The sequence below is a fragment of the Cololabis saira genome, chromosome 16, assembly GCF_033807715.1.
Source record: "Cololabis saira isolate AMF1-May2022 chromosome 16, fColSai1.1, whole genome shotgun sequence".
Classification (NCBI taxonomy): domain Eukaryota; kingdom Metazoa; phylum Chordata; class Actinopteri; order Beloniformes; family Belonidae; genus Cololabis; species Cololabis saira.
The window spans coordinates 12335741-12352049 of record NC_084602.1 but is presented as its reverse complement, the minus strand read 5'-3'; the positions used below and the strand labels follow the sequence as shown (position 1 = coordinate 12352049).

Sequence of the window (16309 nt, the reverse complement as noted above, 5' to 3'; positions counted from 1 at the left end):
ATGCCCACGCACGAGGGCCCCCCCCTGCCATTTCGCACAGGGCCTCGCAAATCTCCCAGACGGCTCTGGTTGCAGTGTAGATGGTAGTGGGCGACCGATAATCGGCCGATTATCGAATTCGATATTTATAATTTTATTAATAATCGGTATCGCCCCCCCCCCCCCCCCCCGCAAAAAAAATCGAAAATAAATAATTTCGATTTTTTTTTTTTTTTTTAAAGAAAAATTAAGAAATTTACTGAAATACTGCATTTTCTTTTTGTATTAAGAATGTTCAACATGCTCAAACTTAAGTAAACTTAAGTAAATATTTGCACTTAAAAAAACAACCTGTGTAGCCATTTTCACAACCTGTACTGTTTGGTTGTTTGTCATGTGTACTAGTTAGCTTACTGTTACTACCTCCAAGTAGGCACTTGCTGTGGTTTGGGTCTGGAATTGGGAGTATTGTGCCTGACTGTTCTAAAATTGAGGCTGTTATTCCTCTTAATTTGTTATTTTTTAGAGGCAGCTTTTTTATTTTATGTAAAGAGAAAATTCACTTAATGTTATTTTTAATAACTGAAATGCTGCTTGTTTTGTTTGATGTTCCATAATTTGCACTTTTGATGTGTGAGCCGTGCAAAGTGAATATTGCTGTCCTTCCTAGTTAAAGCAATAAATTGCTCACCATTCATTTAAATGAATTCTTGTATTGAAATTTGTTTTCTCCCAAAAAGGTAAAAAAGGGTAATAATCGTATCGGCTGATATCGGCTATCGGTCTTTTTGATTTCCCCCTAATCGGTGATCGAAATAATCGAAAAAAAGGCTGATCGGTCGGACACTAGTAGATGGTTGTGGCACTATTTGTTCAGCTGTGACATGTATTCAGTTTTTTTTTTTTTTATTTTTTTAATCAAAATCATCCCATCCTTTTCCTACGAAAGTTAATATGTACGTTTGTGTGTGTCAGGCGTAGAGGGATCCTCCCAATTCCCTCGAGGAGCCTGGCAAAGGCAACGAGCAAATGTAGTTGACGTTCATGTGACATGGTGCCTTCAGAAGAGCACATGGTCTGCATTAAAGAACAATTAGAGGCCTCAGGGGCAGGAGTGTGCACATTGCTGAAATCATCTGTCATGTTCATGAAGCAGTGAACAGTTATCAGATACTGTGATAGGCTTAAGATCATTATCTTAAACTAATAGCTTCTATTTTATATTTTGATCAGCAAAAATCTGAAATTAAGTGGAACCCGATCTTTCAACACTATAAAATCACATAATCCATTTCACGGTTTAAAAAAAAAAAAGCATAACTTCCATTAAAATGTTTCAATGTGGCATTAAAATAATAACTCGAATATGTCACAACAATATTTGGTTTTGTGTGCTGGTGTGGTGCAATAAACCACTCCATAAACAACTCTATAAACCTAGCCCCCTACCCAGACACTGTCTTGGAGTCTCTGCAATGTCATGATGAAACACAATCTGGCTCCGGGTGTGAAGGGCGAACCCAGCGACCTGTGCTGGGTACGCCAGCGTTCGCTGAAGACCAAGTGAAATGATGAATGTATCACACGCACTGGCCACTAAACCACTTGAATTAAAAATTAATGAACTGCTGTACAACAACCAATCTAGAGGAAATGAAGGGTAACAAGGAAAACGGATTTAAGTGTGCATCAGAGTTTCTCGTGAAAAGAAGTGTATGAATTGTGTTCAGAAAGTGCTGCCTGTGTGTAACACGACCCGTTGAGCTGATCCAACAATGTACCTGAGCTGCAGATGTTACGGATGCTGGTGTCACGTTTGTCTTTCTAGTTATCGCAACCAAAGTCATGGGTCTATGAGGACTCGTGATGTATATGGTGGAGTTTGTTTTTTATTTTATTGGGTTTTTTTGTAAAGGAAACCGTATTAACCCCTTCCTAACAAAGCGTATTTTTGAGATTTCCGGTCAAAATTGACATGCCCAAATTAAAACAAATACATTTCTGTAACTACAGGGGGGTAAACTCCAAGTTTCATCCAGATAAAATGTTATATCAATTACCTGGATGGCGATTTGATTTGATTCGGGAGCTAGTAATCAATACGAGAAATTAAAAAATTGTTGAACATTTAAATTTTTGGGTTCACCAAAACAATTAAATGAAATATGATCTCTTCCTTTAAAAAAATACTCTTGGTAGCCTGTACTGATGAGGCAATCGCTGTATCACAGTAAATTGATGGATTGTTACACCAGTAGTAAGTTCAAGGTGTGAATCATAAGACAGCTACATTTTGACCATCTATTGCTTCAGAACGGTGTTTCCCAGGATCCTGAGCATCATCTTAGAAAGGTTAACCATTAGCATATCTAGGACACTGACTAGCACTGTACTGTTGAAGTGCCTTGAGATGACATTTGTCATGATTTGGCGCAAGCTGAATTGAACTGAATTGACTTCTCTGGATATTAGCATGCCAAGGCTATCAACATCAGGATTTTATACTCTTATTTTCTGTTTTGCCGCTGATGGTGTGGTACACCACCGCCATAAAAACTGGACTTTACTATCACTGCAGTCTGTGGATGCAAACATAAACATGAACTGAACTGCAGCAAGTCTGGTTTAAGAAAGATGCAATCAACTTCTTTTACATTTCCTAAAGATAAGATAAACAAAATTAAAAAAATTCTTTCACTTGGTGTTGTGGCTCTTAGTTATTGAGAACTACAAAAATCCGAGAAAAAATTAAACACAAAAACAACCCTTAATTTTTCCCCTATGTATTTAGCAGTCACTGACCACCCTTGATTTATAATTAATTGACTGAGTTAATCGACACTGCGTCCATGACATCTGGTGGGAAAATAACCATATCTAAAAGTTATAAATAAACTATAAATGTGCTTTTTTTTTATCTAATCCTGAAATTGCAGTAATTGCTTGTTAAATTACAACTGTTACCATCTTCCCAGAGACCAAGTTGGAAGAAAACAGATCAATGGATGGACCTGTTATAAACAAACCAGACACCATTAAAAAAAAACAAATTAAAATAGAAGAATTATCCGTATGTAATTTTTTGTACAAGTCAAATCTATCTGAAACAGCATTATTATGGTATAGAGGGATGTTACTGACTCAGATAATATAATTCTCCCAGTTGGATATTTGATGCAGCATGTTATTGTTAGTTCTATGCTAATGTGAGGTACTGCCCCTTTAAGAGTCAGGGCCTGAAGTTAAGGTTAAGCTTGCTTTGTGTTTGTAGTTGCTTAGCAGCTGGCATTAGGAAAATAGACATCTCACATTTCTTGGAGCCAACTGCAGAAATTGCATTGCTTTTGAGTACTTCTAAAATGAACAGTTTAACAGCAGTTTTAATGACCTCGGTGCAGCAGGAAGATGAATCCTGATTCCAACAGATGAACTTTCAGACCTGATCAGGTGGTTCAAACATTATCCTTCAAAGCCCCCTCTTAAGGAAAAGACAACTTTCATTCAAATATGTTCAAATCTAAAAATTCAATATTGAATAGTATATGCCAAAATAATAATTTGAGAGAAATGCATGTGGCACCAGGACACCCAAGGGCTGGAGGTCAATGATCAACTTTGTTGTTGTTTCATCAGATCTTGGACACTCGGGTAAAGAGAGGGGATGAGCTGTCAACTGATCCCCACCTGGTGGTGAATTGGATATGCTGGCAGAGGGAGAAGTCGGACAGACGGGAGACCCAAACATTTTGTGAGGGTCTCTGGTGCCTGTTGTGGCGGGAACCCCCGAAACCGGTGGTGGAGATCGGAAGTAAGGGATGCTGTCAGGCTGAAGAAGGAGTCCTATTAGGCCATGTTGGCCTGTGGGACTCCTAACACAGTCGATGGGTACCGCCAGGCCAAGCAAGCCGCAGCCAGGGCAGTCCTGGAGGCAAAAACTCAGGTCTGGGAGGAGTTCTGGGAGGCCGTCGAGGAGGACAATCGATCGGCCTTGAAGAAATTCTCGCCTCAGAAAGGGGAAGTACTACTCTGCCAACACTGTTTACAGTGCAGGTGGGGAGCTGTTGACCTCAACTGGGGACATTGTCGGACTTTGCTAGAGGAATACTTTGAGGATTTCCTCAATCCTACTGACATTCCTTCCATTGAGGAAGTAGAGACTGCAGACTCTGAGGTGTACCCTTCCATCACCCCCAAGCCGAAGTCACTGAGGTGGTTCATAAGCTCCTCGGTGGCACCAGGGGTGGAAGAGATTCACCCTGAGTACCTCAAGTCTCTGGATGTTGTAGGGCTGTGTTGGTTTACACGCTTCTGCAACATTGCATGGAAGAAGGGGACAGTGCCGCTGGAGTGACAAACTGGGGTGGTGGTCCCTCTTTTTAAAAAGGGGGACTGGAGAATATGTTCCAACTATAGGGGGAAATCACACTTCTCAGCCTTCACGGAAAATTCTACGCCAGTGTGCAAAGCAGCTGGGATGAGAATCAGCACCTCCAAATTCGAGGCCGTGGTTATCTACCGGGAAAAGGGTGGTGTCTCTTCTCCAGATAGGTGGAGAGGTCCTGCCTCAAGCGGAGGAGTAAATATCTTGGCAACTTGTTCACGAGTGAGGGAACGATGGAGCGTGAGATTGACAGACGGATCGGTGCAGCGTCCGCAGTTATGCGGTCGATGTACTGGACCGTTGTGGTGAAGAAGAAGCTGAGTCGAAAGGCGAAGCTCTCGATTTACCGGTCAATCTACGCCCCTACCCTCACCTATGGTCATGAACTTTGGGTAGTGACCGAAAGGACAAGATCGCGGATACAAGCGGCCGAGATGAGTTTCCTCCGCAGGGTGGCTGGACGCTCCCTTAGAGATAGGGTGAGGAGTTCGGTCACCCGGGAGGAGCTCGGAGTCGAGCCGCTGCTCCTTCACATTGAGAGGAGTCAGCTGAGGTGGCTTGGACATCTGTATCGGATCCTCCTGGACGCCTCCCTAGGGAGGTGTTCCAGGCATGTCCCACCGGGAGGAGACCCCGGGGAAGACCCAGGACACGCTGGAGAGACTATGTCTCTCTGTTGGCCTGGGAATGCTGCCAAAACTCCCCGGAAGAGCTGGAGGAAGTGTCTGAGGTGAGGGAAGTCTGGGCATCTCTACTCAGACTGCTGCCCCCGCGACCCGGTTAGGGATAAGCGGACGAAGATGGATGGGTGGATGGACAATTTGAGAATTTGTTTATCTCCTTCACCACGTTTGCCATTTGTACCACCTGTATACAGCAGTAATAACTAACTGCAAAGTCGGTGACAGTAGGATAGCATACAACATACTTCTAAAGAAAATAAAATAGAAGAGGAGCCAAATAAAACCAATAAGTAGATACATAGCAGCCTTTAGCATGTTATCAACCATAGGAATAGATGATTAAGTAGGTAGTCAGCCTTGGCACGCTTTGCTGGGCTCGCTTATGACTAGCCTCACCACACTAACCACCTCACCAAAACAACAGAGGATCTAACTTTGTTGGATGCACAAGTTACCACCCAGATCAATAGTAGCTGCATTCTCAGTTGTTACTGCTGGACACTTAGTTAGCAGTGCCAGCTCATCATTGGTGAGATCAATAACTGGCTCTGGCAAAGGACATAGCCCCCAACTATAGGTATGCAGCTTGTTCTTGCTGTTCAATAATTAGAATTTTGTTTTCCTATTACGCCTTTAAAGGGTTGTGAACATAGTCCTTACAATTTTTCATTCCAGTGTTTTTCATTAAGTCTTTAAAAGATTCTAAGAAATCAATGAAAAAAACATTTAATGTATTTTCCAAGTTAAATCTAGGAGATCCTTCTGGAGAAACAGCATTTTTCAGTTAGATGTTAAAATGATGTGCATTTTATCATTAACACACACATATAATTGAGCTTGTGTATTCGTGTACTGATGTGCTGCACCACTGACCTGGTAAAAGTAGGGGGTGGGCTCAGTTTCTCCCACGCCATTGAAGTCTTCCACATTAACCAGCTGAAAATCAAAGGTCAGGCCAGGGTTGGGCACCTGAAACTCAGGTTGCTGCTGGACATGGGGAAGGTTCCCCAGGTGTTTGTAGCGCCAGTTGTAGAGGTTACAAAGACTGTGGAACAGGGACAAAAAAAACAAACAAAAAAAAAAACAAATAATCAAATACAATTTTTCCTCTAGTTTTCATTTCTAGTAATGGACTAGCACCAGTTGTCTAACAGTTAATAATTTTCAAAGAGACTTTAATTTTATTTCAGGATGACCCACCTTGCTCGTGCTCGGCCCTGTGCATCCAGGTCTATAGTTGGCACCCCTAGACGTACAAATCGGGTGAAGAGAGACTGCTCCATATTTGAGTACTTTTGGAAGGCCATGTTCTTGATGACTGGGGGCAGCTGGTGGTGGTCTCCGATCATGATCCATCGTTTCAACCTACTGTAGCCGTCCTCTGGGTTCTACAGACAAGACAAGATACAATGGATACGTGGGAGGAATATTTTTTACAGAAATACAGACGCAAAAGGATCTCGACATGTACAGGTTAAACAGTCGACTTATTCAACCAGAGTGATTAATGCAGCAGTAAAGATAGTTGAAAGAGATCTATGACTAAACCTCCTACATGGAAAGTCTGTCAACAGTATGTCAACAGTTTATACGTAATCCAGCTGAATCATAGCCATGTCATTTTGTTTAATTGTATTCAGTTCAGATTTTCTTAATAAGATAACATTTGGTAATTAGATGGTGAAAGGGAAATTACACTGACATATGCATATCTGGTAGGGATGCCTCCCTTTATGACTCACTGTTAAAAAGGAAAAAAATAAATAAATGAAAAGGAGCTCTGGCAAGTAGTTTGATGTGTTCAAGGATATAATCAACACAAAAGGATTAGCAGTATCCCAGAAAATTAGGTGTAATTACCCCCGAGACAAAAACCCTTACAACGTTGGTGTCTTATCAGTTGGGCCTTCATGTGGAAGGTCAAGTAGAACACAGATGATTACTGAGTAAATGATTAAACTTAGGATCTTATGTGAAATAGTGACAGTAAATCATTCATGGTAGTTTTCACAACCAGCATTTTGTCACGTGGAATTTAACAGTCAAGATAAACTGACATACATTTCTCTCTGAATCATAAACCTTACAGTTAGCGGTTTACGACTCCATATGAGAAGGAGTTACCTGTAGCAGTAATGGGATGAAGGTCTCAATCTCCAGAATCTGTGCAGATTCTTCCATCAGGATGTTGTCATACTGATAACAGGAACAAAAGATTAAGGACATTGGTTGAAGCCTCCAAACTGGGTGTTCAGTAAATACAAGTTGAACAGGGTTATCCAGAGAAAAGTCTACCTTAAATCCTAAGTCCACCAGGTCGTGACGTTTGAGTGCAGCGTGTGTGCAGGTCATGGCAATGATTTTGGCCTCTTTGACTAGAAGGTACTTGGAGCGATCCAGTCCACTCCTCAGGAGCTCAAAGGCCCTAAACTCCTACCAGAGAAGATGGAGAGAAAGGGAGGGTCAAGGGATGAAACACTGTGCACAGTAGTGATTAGGAAAAAAAGCATGACCGGAAAAATAAAAAGCAAAAATTATTAAAATGATCTATCACTACCATCTATTTGGAAAATACCTGCTACTATCCATTTTTCATAGTTAATTCTGTACAGTCAGATGTATACTGGTTGAGACATGACTTTCTGTACCACTCCCATAATCAATAAGTAAAAAACAACAAAAAAAGTTGTATGCAAGAAATGAGAAATATTAACCAAATAAATAAAATCACTAGGTGTATTCATAATGCAAAAATATGTTATTTTGAATCCGTTTAAGACATTTTTTTTTTTTTAACTCAATTTATAATAAACATTTTAAATAACATACATATCATTTTCTGTGTTATTTCATACATATCATTTGCTGTGTTGTTTTATATGTCATGCATTAAAGGGTTAAAGTGTCAGCTAGACAGGTAAATACATAGCAAGTTTGGTCCTGATTTCAAAATCATCCAGTAGACAGAAGGATTTAAGGTAGCGCACATCAACAAAAGATCTGCGGTTATTTCTGCAAAATGCAAAACAGCCTACATGTTACTTCAAAAACCATGTGAAAGTGTAACTAAATGTAGCATTTTATTTCACAAGATGAATCACAAGCAAAAGATTCCTGCAAGTTTCCTCTGAATTTCTCAAGCCCTCCAAAACACACATCTCTCAGACCCTACCTGCCCTGCAAATTAATAGTGCATGTGTGTAGCCACCTCTGGCAGATCCTGTACCGGCCTTGCTTTTAGTGTGTGGTACTGGTCCAGCGTTATTGAATAATAAGAATGAATGATACAAAAAAGGTCATCTCATTGAGACTCAAGGGCTCATTTTCAAGATATCTGCTTACATGGTAAAAACATTATAATCAATATTTTTTTTTCTTTTAAATAGGAAAGAAATATGCAACCAAGTTTCCATGATATGAAAAGTTACATAGCCATCATCAGTACAGTAGTAAATACAAGCAGAAATCCATTTAGAACAGATTATTCATATCATTCTAATTAATGTAATTATTATAATCAATGGCACTACACTGGCCTGTGGTCGGGATCCAGGATTTGGGTTTGAATTGGGACATTATTATTGTGACATTACAATGAACATTTCAATTTGTGAAAAGGAATTGTGCCATACAATCGTGATTCTCATTTGGGAACAAAAATAAATGTCAGCCTGCCTGCGTCACCCCCTAACCTCACCAATATGTCAACATGGTGCCCGGTCAATGTTGTATTTTTAATTTTCCATTCTTTTCTTTTTTCTTCCAAGCGTACCACCATGCCCGGAAAAACATTAAACTGCTCTTAATCCCTATTGCCAGAAAACTAATCTCCGGTTTCTACTGTCACTATAACTGCAGATTACTCACCCAGCACTTCTGTGGGTGAGTGACTGGCGTAGTTTAATGATGTCAAACTACAACTTCAGGAGCACTCTGACACATATTTATAATAGCAATACCAGGTACAAATCAGTTCACCATAGCATACTAATGTACCTCCATTATAAAGTGCCGTGTTGGAGAAACACAGGGGGAATAAGGGTAAACAGGCTATTTTCAGGTTGCCACTAGCTGTAAAGAGAGAGTGGAAGGAGGGAGGAAGGGTGCAGTATACCCGGACAGCACTGCGCGTAAATATTTGATGTGTTACTATTTTAGCATTAATATTAAACCAATCAAAGCATGCAATATTGATGAGGTCTATTTTTAACCCTTGAGGCTCTAGAGGGATTGGAGTGGGAAATCAAGATGGTAGACGATCAAAGACACTGACAGGAGAAGGAAAGAGGGGAAAATAAAATAAAAAAAATAAGTTCAAAAAGCTGTAGTAATACAGTATTTTGGGTCTGCAAAGCAGTAAATGTCGACACACAACCCCCGGGATCCACACTGGACTTCTTTTTGTCTAGCTAGCTAGAGATTCATGGACTATTTCTGTGACAGCTTATTGAAAACTGCTTTTAAATTGGAAAGGTAGACAGATAAGCAAGTGCAGCAGGATGTTGCTTATGCTACCTTGCACCATGAAAAGCAGCACCTCTTAATGGGGGTGCAGATTTCACTGCAGCATGGGTGAGGCTGAGGGAGGAGGGAGATGCTGTGATGCAGTGATACAGAGGCCAGCTAGATATATCAAGGTCACCACACATGTCGGGATATTACCTCTAGCCAATAACTTCTTTATTGCTTTTTGGAGACCATAATGGTGCTCCTGTAAAGCTGAAATGTTTTTTGATATCCCTTTAGAGAGAGTTTAGCTGAGGAGGAAGGATAGCATGTATTCAGCTGTGGGTATGCAAGTGTGAAAACAAATCAAGGGAAAATACAATAAAGAGAGAACGCTGCTTTTTGTCGAACAGGTTGTTGATCATATCTATAAGTGTATAACAGAATGATTTTGCATCTTGTAAAATACTTTCCCATCAACTGAAGGGAGGACGAGAACACAAGACAAATATTTAGAAAGAAATTATGTCCATACAGTCATTATTAAGCTGCTTCACCCTTTTCAACAGAGTTCGGACAGCGTGACTTTCAGTGTTGCCAGATTCTTGTACTGTGAACACAAAACAATGTGCTTGTCTTGTGATGCTGAAGTCTTAGTAGGGAAACAATAGTAGAGTCAGCCGTGACAAGGGATCCCATACATAAGATTTGCTACCAGTCTTAGCTGCTGGCTTGTCTCTTTAGTCTTTCTCAAACAATTACAGCTGACATTTAAGCATCCTTGTTAACATTGGCAGAGGACTGGGGAATCTGCCCATTATATATATATATATATATATATATATATATACATACATACATACATACATACATACGGTTATGCAATAATTAAAGCAGCCTCTGGTGGATAAACCTGATTTGCTCACCTTGCACTAAACTATAACCACATTTTATTGATTTTCTTTCCCTAATCTTTGGCTTGTGTATGTTTGCTTTATTCCTCTTCAAGGTTTCCCTCCGTTTCCTTTTATCATTTCCCAAATCATTTCCTCTTTTTGTAAAACCTCCAGAATATCTAGTATGTTAAGAGATTTGGTCAACAATTACAGTTAGTGACAGTCTTTAAACTCTGTTCAATAGTAACTAGTGATAAACTGGATACCGAGGTGGTCGGTTAGAGAAAACCATCAACTTAGGCTGGTAAAGCTTCAGTGTATGAGGAAAAAGTTTACATCAAGTTTAAATGTGATTACAAGAGCTCTGAAAATGACATTGCTTTGCATGGCTGTACTCGGGTAACCTCAGCATCCCACTGAGCGTTGCCCAGCAGTGGGGACACTAGTGAACTCTGTATGCTGTTGACCTTCTTACCTCCAGCTGGGTAAATATTTTCTTTACGTGGCGGTAGCAGCCCTCTGCGATGTCCATGTCCTCCTCGTACGAACGGCCTTTGAAAACGGGCTGGGGTGCGTTGGAAAAGTACTTATGGAAAGGAAAGTGTGCAGCAACATCTTCCACTTTTACCTCCTTCCCTTGTTTGGGCTTGACTTTGCTCATGTACTCCTCCCAGCGGGACATCACCTGTCGTAGGGAAAAAGACATTTGAGTCATTTAACACCTTCTGAATGACTTCCTGTTGTGATATTCGATCTCTAACTTGTGCATACTTGAGCTTAATGCATTTCTATGTCCTTTTAAATTAGCCTAATGAGAAGAAAGGCTTACATTATGTACATCTGTTGACTTCCACAAAGCTGTAAGAGGATAAATAATGTTCTGCATGGCTTTGCTAAGTCTAATAAGAAATATATAGATATATGTTTTCTATATTAATTTGCATATGGAAAAAAAAAACATAGAACTGCATAAATGGGAACAGATAGCCTCAGTCTGACAGAAAAACGCCTGCTGAGCAGCTAATAAACCAGCCTCAGCCAAACAGCAGGGCAGCCTACTTCTATAAATACCCCAGAAAAAGCAACTTTAAGGGTTGCATTAATGAGACTGCTTCAAGAGCCAACTCAACTGTACGTTAGGAATCTGTCAGTATGGACTATTAAGACCATCTTGGAAACCATGTGTGTATACAGTTTTAACAAAGAAAATGGACAAAGTGGGTTATCCACAGTTAAGGTTTTAGCACCCTAACGAGCTCTTGAAATCTCATTTATTCTGCTGGCTTGTTTTCAGAGCTAAATAAACACAAACACTGCAAATAGAAACTCTCTGAAGTATCAAATTAATATGGAACCACATTGAGAGAGGAATGAAATACTGGCAAAATGCAAAATTAACTGTTTGACAAGCAGACAAGTAGAACTTGAGTAATGACCACAGCATTTGAGCATTTAAGATATAACTCAATATTTCTATCTGCTAAAACATTCAGTTTAATTTGCAACCATTAATGAGACGACTGGAATCTGAAGTTTTCTTATAAATGCTTAAAAAAATACTGGAAAAAGAAAGTTATTTAATTAAGCTCCCTCCAAAAACAATTTCTTTAAAAACACTTCTATCTTAGATGCCTTCAAATGAAGCAAGGAGGTGCAAACCAACAGTAGCCAGCAGTGACATTTTCTCATTCTGGCTGAGGGTACAATAATAGTAATAATGAGGAAATATGAAACAGCCAAGGCCAACAATCTGCACACATTTGCACTCCATGCAAAAAAGGCACAGTGCGTCTATGAATAATATTAGTATTTGATTTGCATGAGAGGTCTGAGAAAAAAGGACAGACTTTACACTCAATTATAAACAATTCTGCAAAATATCTATATATGAATTAACAAATATCCATATTGCAAGAAAGACTTAGGTGAAGGACTTCAGAAATTCAGATAAACCTGAATTGAGACTATTAGAAATGTTATGAGGGAAATGTGTCAATTGTAGCATCATCATCTTTTTCTGCTCAACATTAAAACATACTGTCTACAAACCTGATAGAGGTAGAAGTGTCCAGCAGTCTCGCAGGTATAGGACACGTCTCCGGGGACGTCCAAGCTCTCCTGTAATCTTCCCACTTCTCTGAGAAGCTCCAGTCTTCTCGCTAGGACATAGTTCACTCTTCCATATCTGGAAGCGGGGTGAGAGTTAACAGCCACGATAAATTGTCACTCAAAAGACAGTTCAATAAAAGAAATGAACAGAACATTAATGGGAAGTGTTGATACTTGTAAATAAATGTAAACATTTTATTCTAACGTAGCTATATTCCACCACCCCTGCCTGTAATGAGCTGGGATAGGCTCCAGAAGAACCCGTGTACAGGATTGAGCAGGTATAGAAAAAGGATGGATCACATCTTTTATTCAAACCATTATAAACTCCCAATCCTTTAATATATAAATGACCACATCAACTCCTGACCTTTTTCATGTATTTTGTTGTTGGATGACCATGAAGGAACACATGCAGACAGGAAGTGGGTGGAGTCACACGGCAATACTAGAGAAACACTATTTTTAGACCATCTACAAAGAATCCTAGTCAGCAGATGACTCAAAGAGGATTGCATCACTCAGCTGGTTTAGTTAGAGTATTATTAAAAACAGAGGAGTGGACTTGCTTCTCAGAGTGACGCATCTGTTGTGAATTTAGTCACCGTCGGCCACTGAAAATGGTAGAAGACACAGCCAGGCGTGAATGAAAGAGTTTGTGTAAAACCTAAAAAGTGTGAAGAGCTAAAACTTGAATTAGGTGATGTGTTTACTTTTCACCTTAAACAAGAGTGGCTTTATTGACTGATCTAGGACTCAACCCAGCCTGAGCTCCACCAACCAGATTTTAAACAGGATAAAAAAAGAGAATCATGCATGTGAGGCAACATTGTTAATTAATGCCCCTTGTTAGGCATCCACTGAAGCACTGCCGTCCCTTTTTTTTTTTTTTAACCTTGTAAAAAGCGTTAATTAAAACTCTGTCTCTCCCCTCTCTGTGGTGTTATTGGGGTGGAAGAAGTGTGGAGTCTGCATGATGTTGTGAAGTAGTGGGGAGGTGGGGGGTATAAAATCCCGCTAGCTAAAGCTCTTTCTTTCATGTCAGTGCTGCTGCATTATTTAAGAAAAGCAAGAGACTGCTTTCACGTGCACACCCCAGTTTTCATGCAACACTGTTCATACAATGGTCATGCACTCACGCTAAGCTGTAGTTACACAAAACGGTACAGCCTCTCTGTCCTCCTTGAACAGGAGTGGAATCTGCTCCATAATTAACGATGTAGTCTATAAGGAAACCTTAAATAGTAACAGTACAAAAAAGCCCTTAATAATATTCAGTGACACTGAGCTATTTATATTCAAGAGCTGGCTAAAAAAACATTGCTAGTAAAAGAAAAAAAAAAATCTGAGTGATTCATTCACAGCTGGTGTTAAAAATAGCAGAAGTCCTGTAGAGGTGTAGATGTTTTGAGTATCTTTAGATAGTTCAAGTCTTCCTCAGTTCTGGCATGAGTCCTTAGAGAACTACCTCATCTCTCTTCGTCTCGCTGTGTTTCAGTAGTAAAAATTGAGTCACTATCCTACAAGGCATTACGCACACAAACAAACACAAAAACAGAGAAACTCCAGGGTCTCCTGTAGTCGAAAAGGCCGTGTTTGTCTGAGGCTACATGTTTTGTGCCCCGCTACCATCGACATAGGCAGCCCATCCATACGGTCCATCTACTGACTTCCACTTATCTGAATTTGGGCTGTGGGGCCAGAAGCTTCAGCAGAGGCCCAGATTCTCCTTCTCTTTGGCTACCTTTTCCACCTCTTCAGTGGAACTACCAAGGTTGTTCCCATGCCAGCTGAGATATAATCTCTCCAGCATGTCCCCAGTCTGCCTAAGGTCATCCTCCTGGCTGGAGATGCCTAAAACGCCTCCCGAAGGGCGGGGCGTCTGTCCAGGGGCATCAAACCACATCAGCTGGCGCTGACTCTGCTCCTAATTTCTCCCGGATGACTGAACTTTTCACCCAATCTCACAGGAGTCCAGCCACCCTGTGGACATGTCCGTTCAACTTGTATCCGCAATGTCATTTTTTCAGTCACTACCCACAGCTCATCAACATAGGTGAGGGCAGGAACACAGATCACCCTAAACAGAAGGTTTTGCCTGAAATAAAACACAAGTTTCTGCGATATCTGGGTTGGACAAGAAAATTATCAGGAAAATTTTTGGTTTATCCGATTTGAAAGGGGCTCTCCTGCTTGACCCCAAAAATCATTCCACTCGATTTTATTCAATTACCCAATCATAGCAAATCAATTACTGATAAGAGAAATGAGCAACATTTAACACCCATTTCCCTGCTCAACATACAAAAGAGGATCTTAATTATTAGTTTTACTTTTAAGAAATATGTTATGGATTAAACTATTCGCAAAAACGGTTACATGTTGGGGATCCACAACTGTATTACAACCTTGATAAGATCAATTTTATTATAACCAAGACACATTTCCAAAAGTGGGACGATCGGGATTTTCAGGTTTTCCCACACATTTGTTTTTCATCTTCTCTTAACAATGTTTCTCAAAGTAAGTCTTCCAACTAAGTAATGAAAGGGATAATGAGACACCAACTGTCCCTGAGTGGGGGGCAGCAGGGAAGTATCCCTTTCACCAGTGGAAAGCTCTGACACTCCAGCGATGGCTAATGAAGACAACTTGACAACACATGATAATATATCAAGTAGCCTCATCACTATGTTGGCACCGGTTCCTTTTGCACATGGGCAGCTGCTCGTGTGTGTGAAGCACACTTTCACACATGCGTGTGGGACTTCTATGTTTGTTTAGACTCATCATCGGTGTGTGTATGTCTTCCTTCCACCTGTCGCCTGCCGTGCCCACCTGCTGAAGTCCTTCTCTGTCTCCAGCTCCTCCTCTCCGTGGCCCAGACGCAGAAGGTGGCGCTCGTCTATGTCTAAAGCCATGATCTTTTCAAACAGCTGGTTCAAAGCCTGGCATGGAAAGAGCCAAGAAAACAAGTAAACATAGTCAGAGATGGGGGACGTTGGTCCAATATTTGATATCAGTTTGGGAAAAGGCTTCTTTTTAAAAGCATCCACTGATGTAAAACAACAGTGGATTACTTTATGATTACTAACAGCGAAGGAAGGGGCACAAGGGAGTCTAGATTTAAAAATGTCCCCTGTGGAAGAGCCTAAATGTGCCTGTTCAATGGCAAGTACTAAGCACAAACTATAAACTCTCTGGAAAAGTTTTTCAGCATACTTCAACTCAGTTTTTGTTGTTGTTTTTTTCTCTTGAAGGGTGTGTATTGACCTGGTTAGAATGCGTGACAATGAGAGTCCTCTGCTCAGGAAAGTTGTGATAGAGGTTTGAGATGATCTGAACGGCAACATCCGTCTTCCCAGTGCCAGGTGGTCCTACGACCTGAGGTCGGTAGGGAGAAAGGATTAGGAAGAAAGGAATCAAAAACTGTAACACTGGGAAACAAGAGACGCAACAACACAATCAGAAATCCGGCCCCAACAGTACTCTTGTGTACATAACTTGTGGCTGTGACAGCTTGGCCATGGGCATGTCACAACAGGCAGTGCAGGTGCTTTATAGTTAGCTGTAGCCAGTGTAGTCCGGTTTTAATCAGACAAGCTGATCATTTCAGTGTGTAAATAGGAAATGTTGATTTTTTTGTTAAGGAAAAGGGCAAATATATTAAGGGCCTCCTATATATTAGTGCTTCACCATTACTGTGTACGAGTTATAATGACCCAAAGCTCTTGTTTACCTAACCGGAGAGTAAATGAGGCTAGTAATTTAATAAATAAATATTCATGAAACAGAATGGTCTTAGTATGGGTGTC

The 16309-nt window shown here is 40.5% G+C and overlaps 1 protein-coding gene across 3 annotated transcripts in view; it reads right to left on the bottom strand.

The window, feature by feature from the left end:
- Positions 1–16309, bottom strand: part of aqr (aquarius intron-binding spliceosomal factor) — a 63380-nt gene that overhangs the window by 21160 nt on the left and 25911 nt on the right. For all 3 annotated transcript variants that reach the window (XM_061744260.1, XM_061744261.1, XM_061744262.1), the window contains exons 24-31: positions 15768–15878; positions 15333–15442; positions 12435–12570; positions 10861–11070; positions 7339–7476; positions 7168–7239; positions 6244–6431; positions 5917–6088 (exon numbers count right to left, since the gene is read on the bottom strand). In XM_061744260.1, coding sequence (XP_061600244.1) covers positions 5917–6088; positions 6244–6431; positions 7168–7239; positions 7339–7476; positions 10861–11070; positions 12435–12570; positions 15333–15442; positions 15768–15878 — 1137 coding nt within the window. The remainder of the gene's footprint in view (positions 1–5916; positions 6089–6243; positions 6432–7167; positions 7240–7338; positions 7477–10860; positions 11071–12434; positions 12571–15332; positions 15443–15767; positions 15879–16309) is intronic.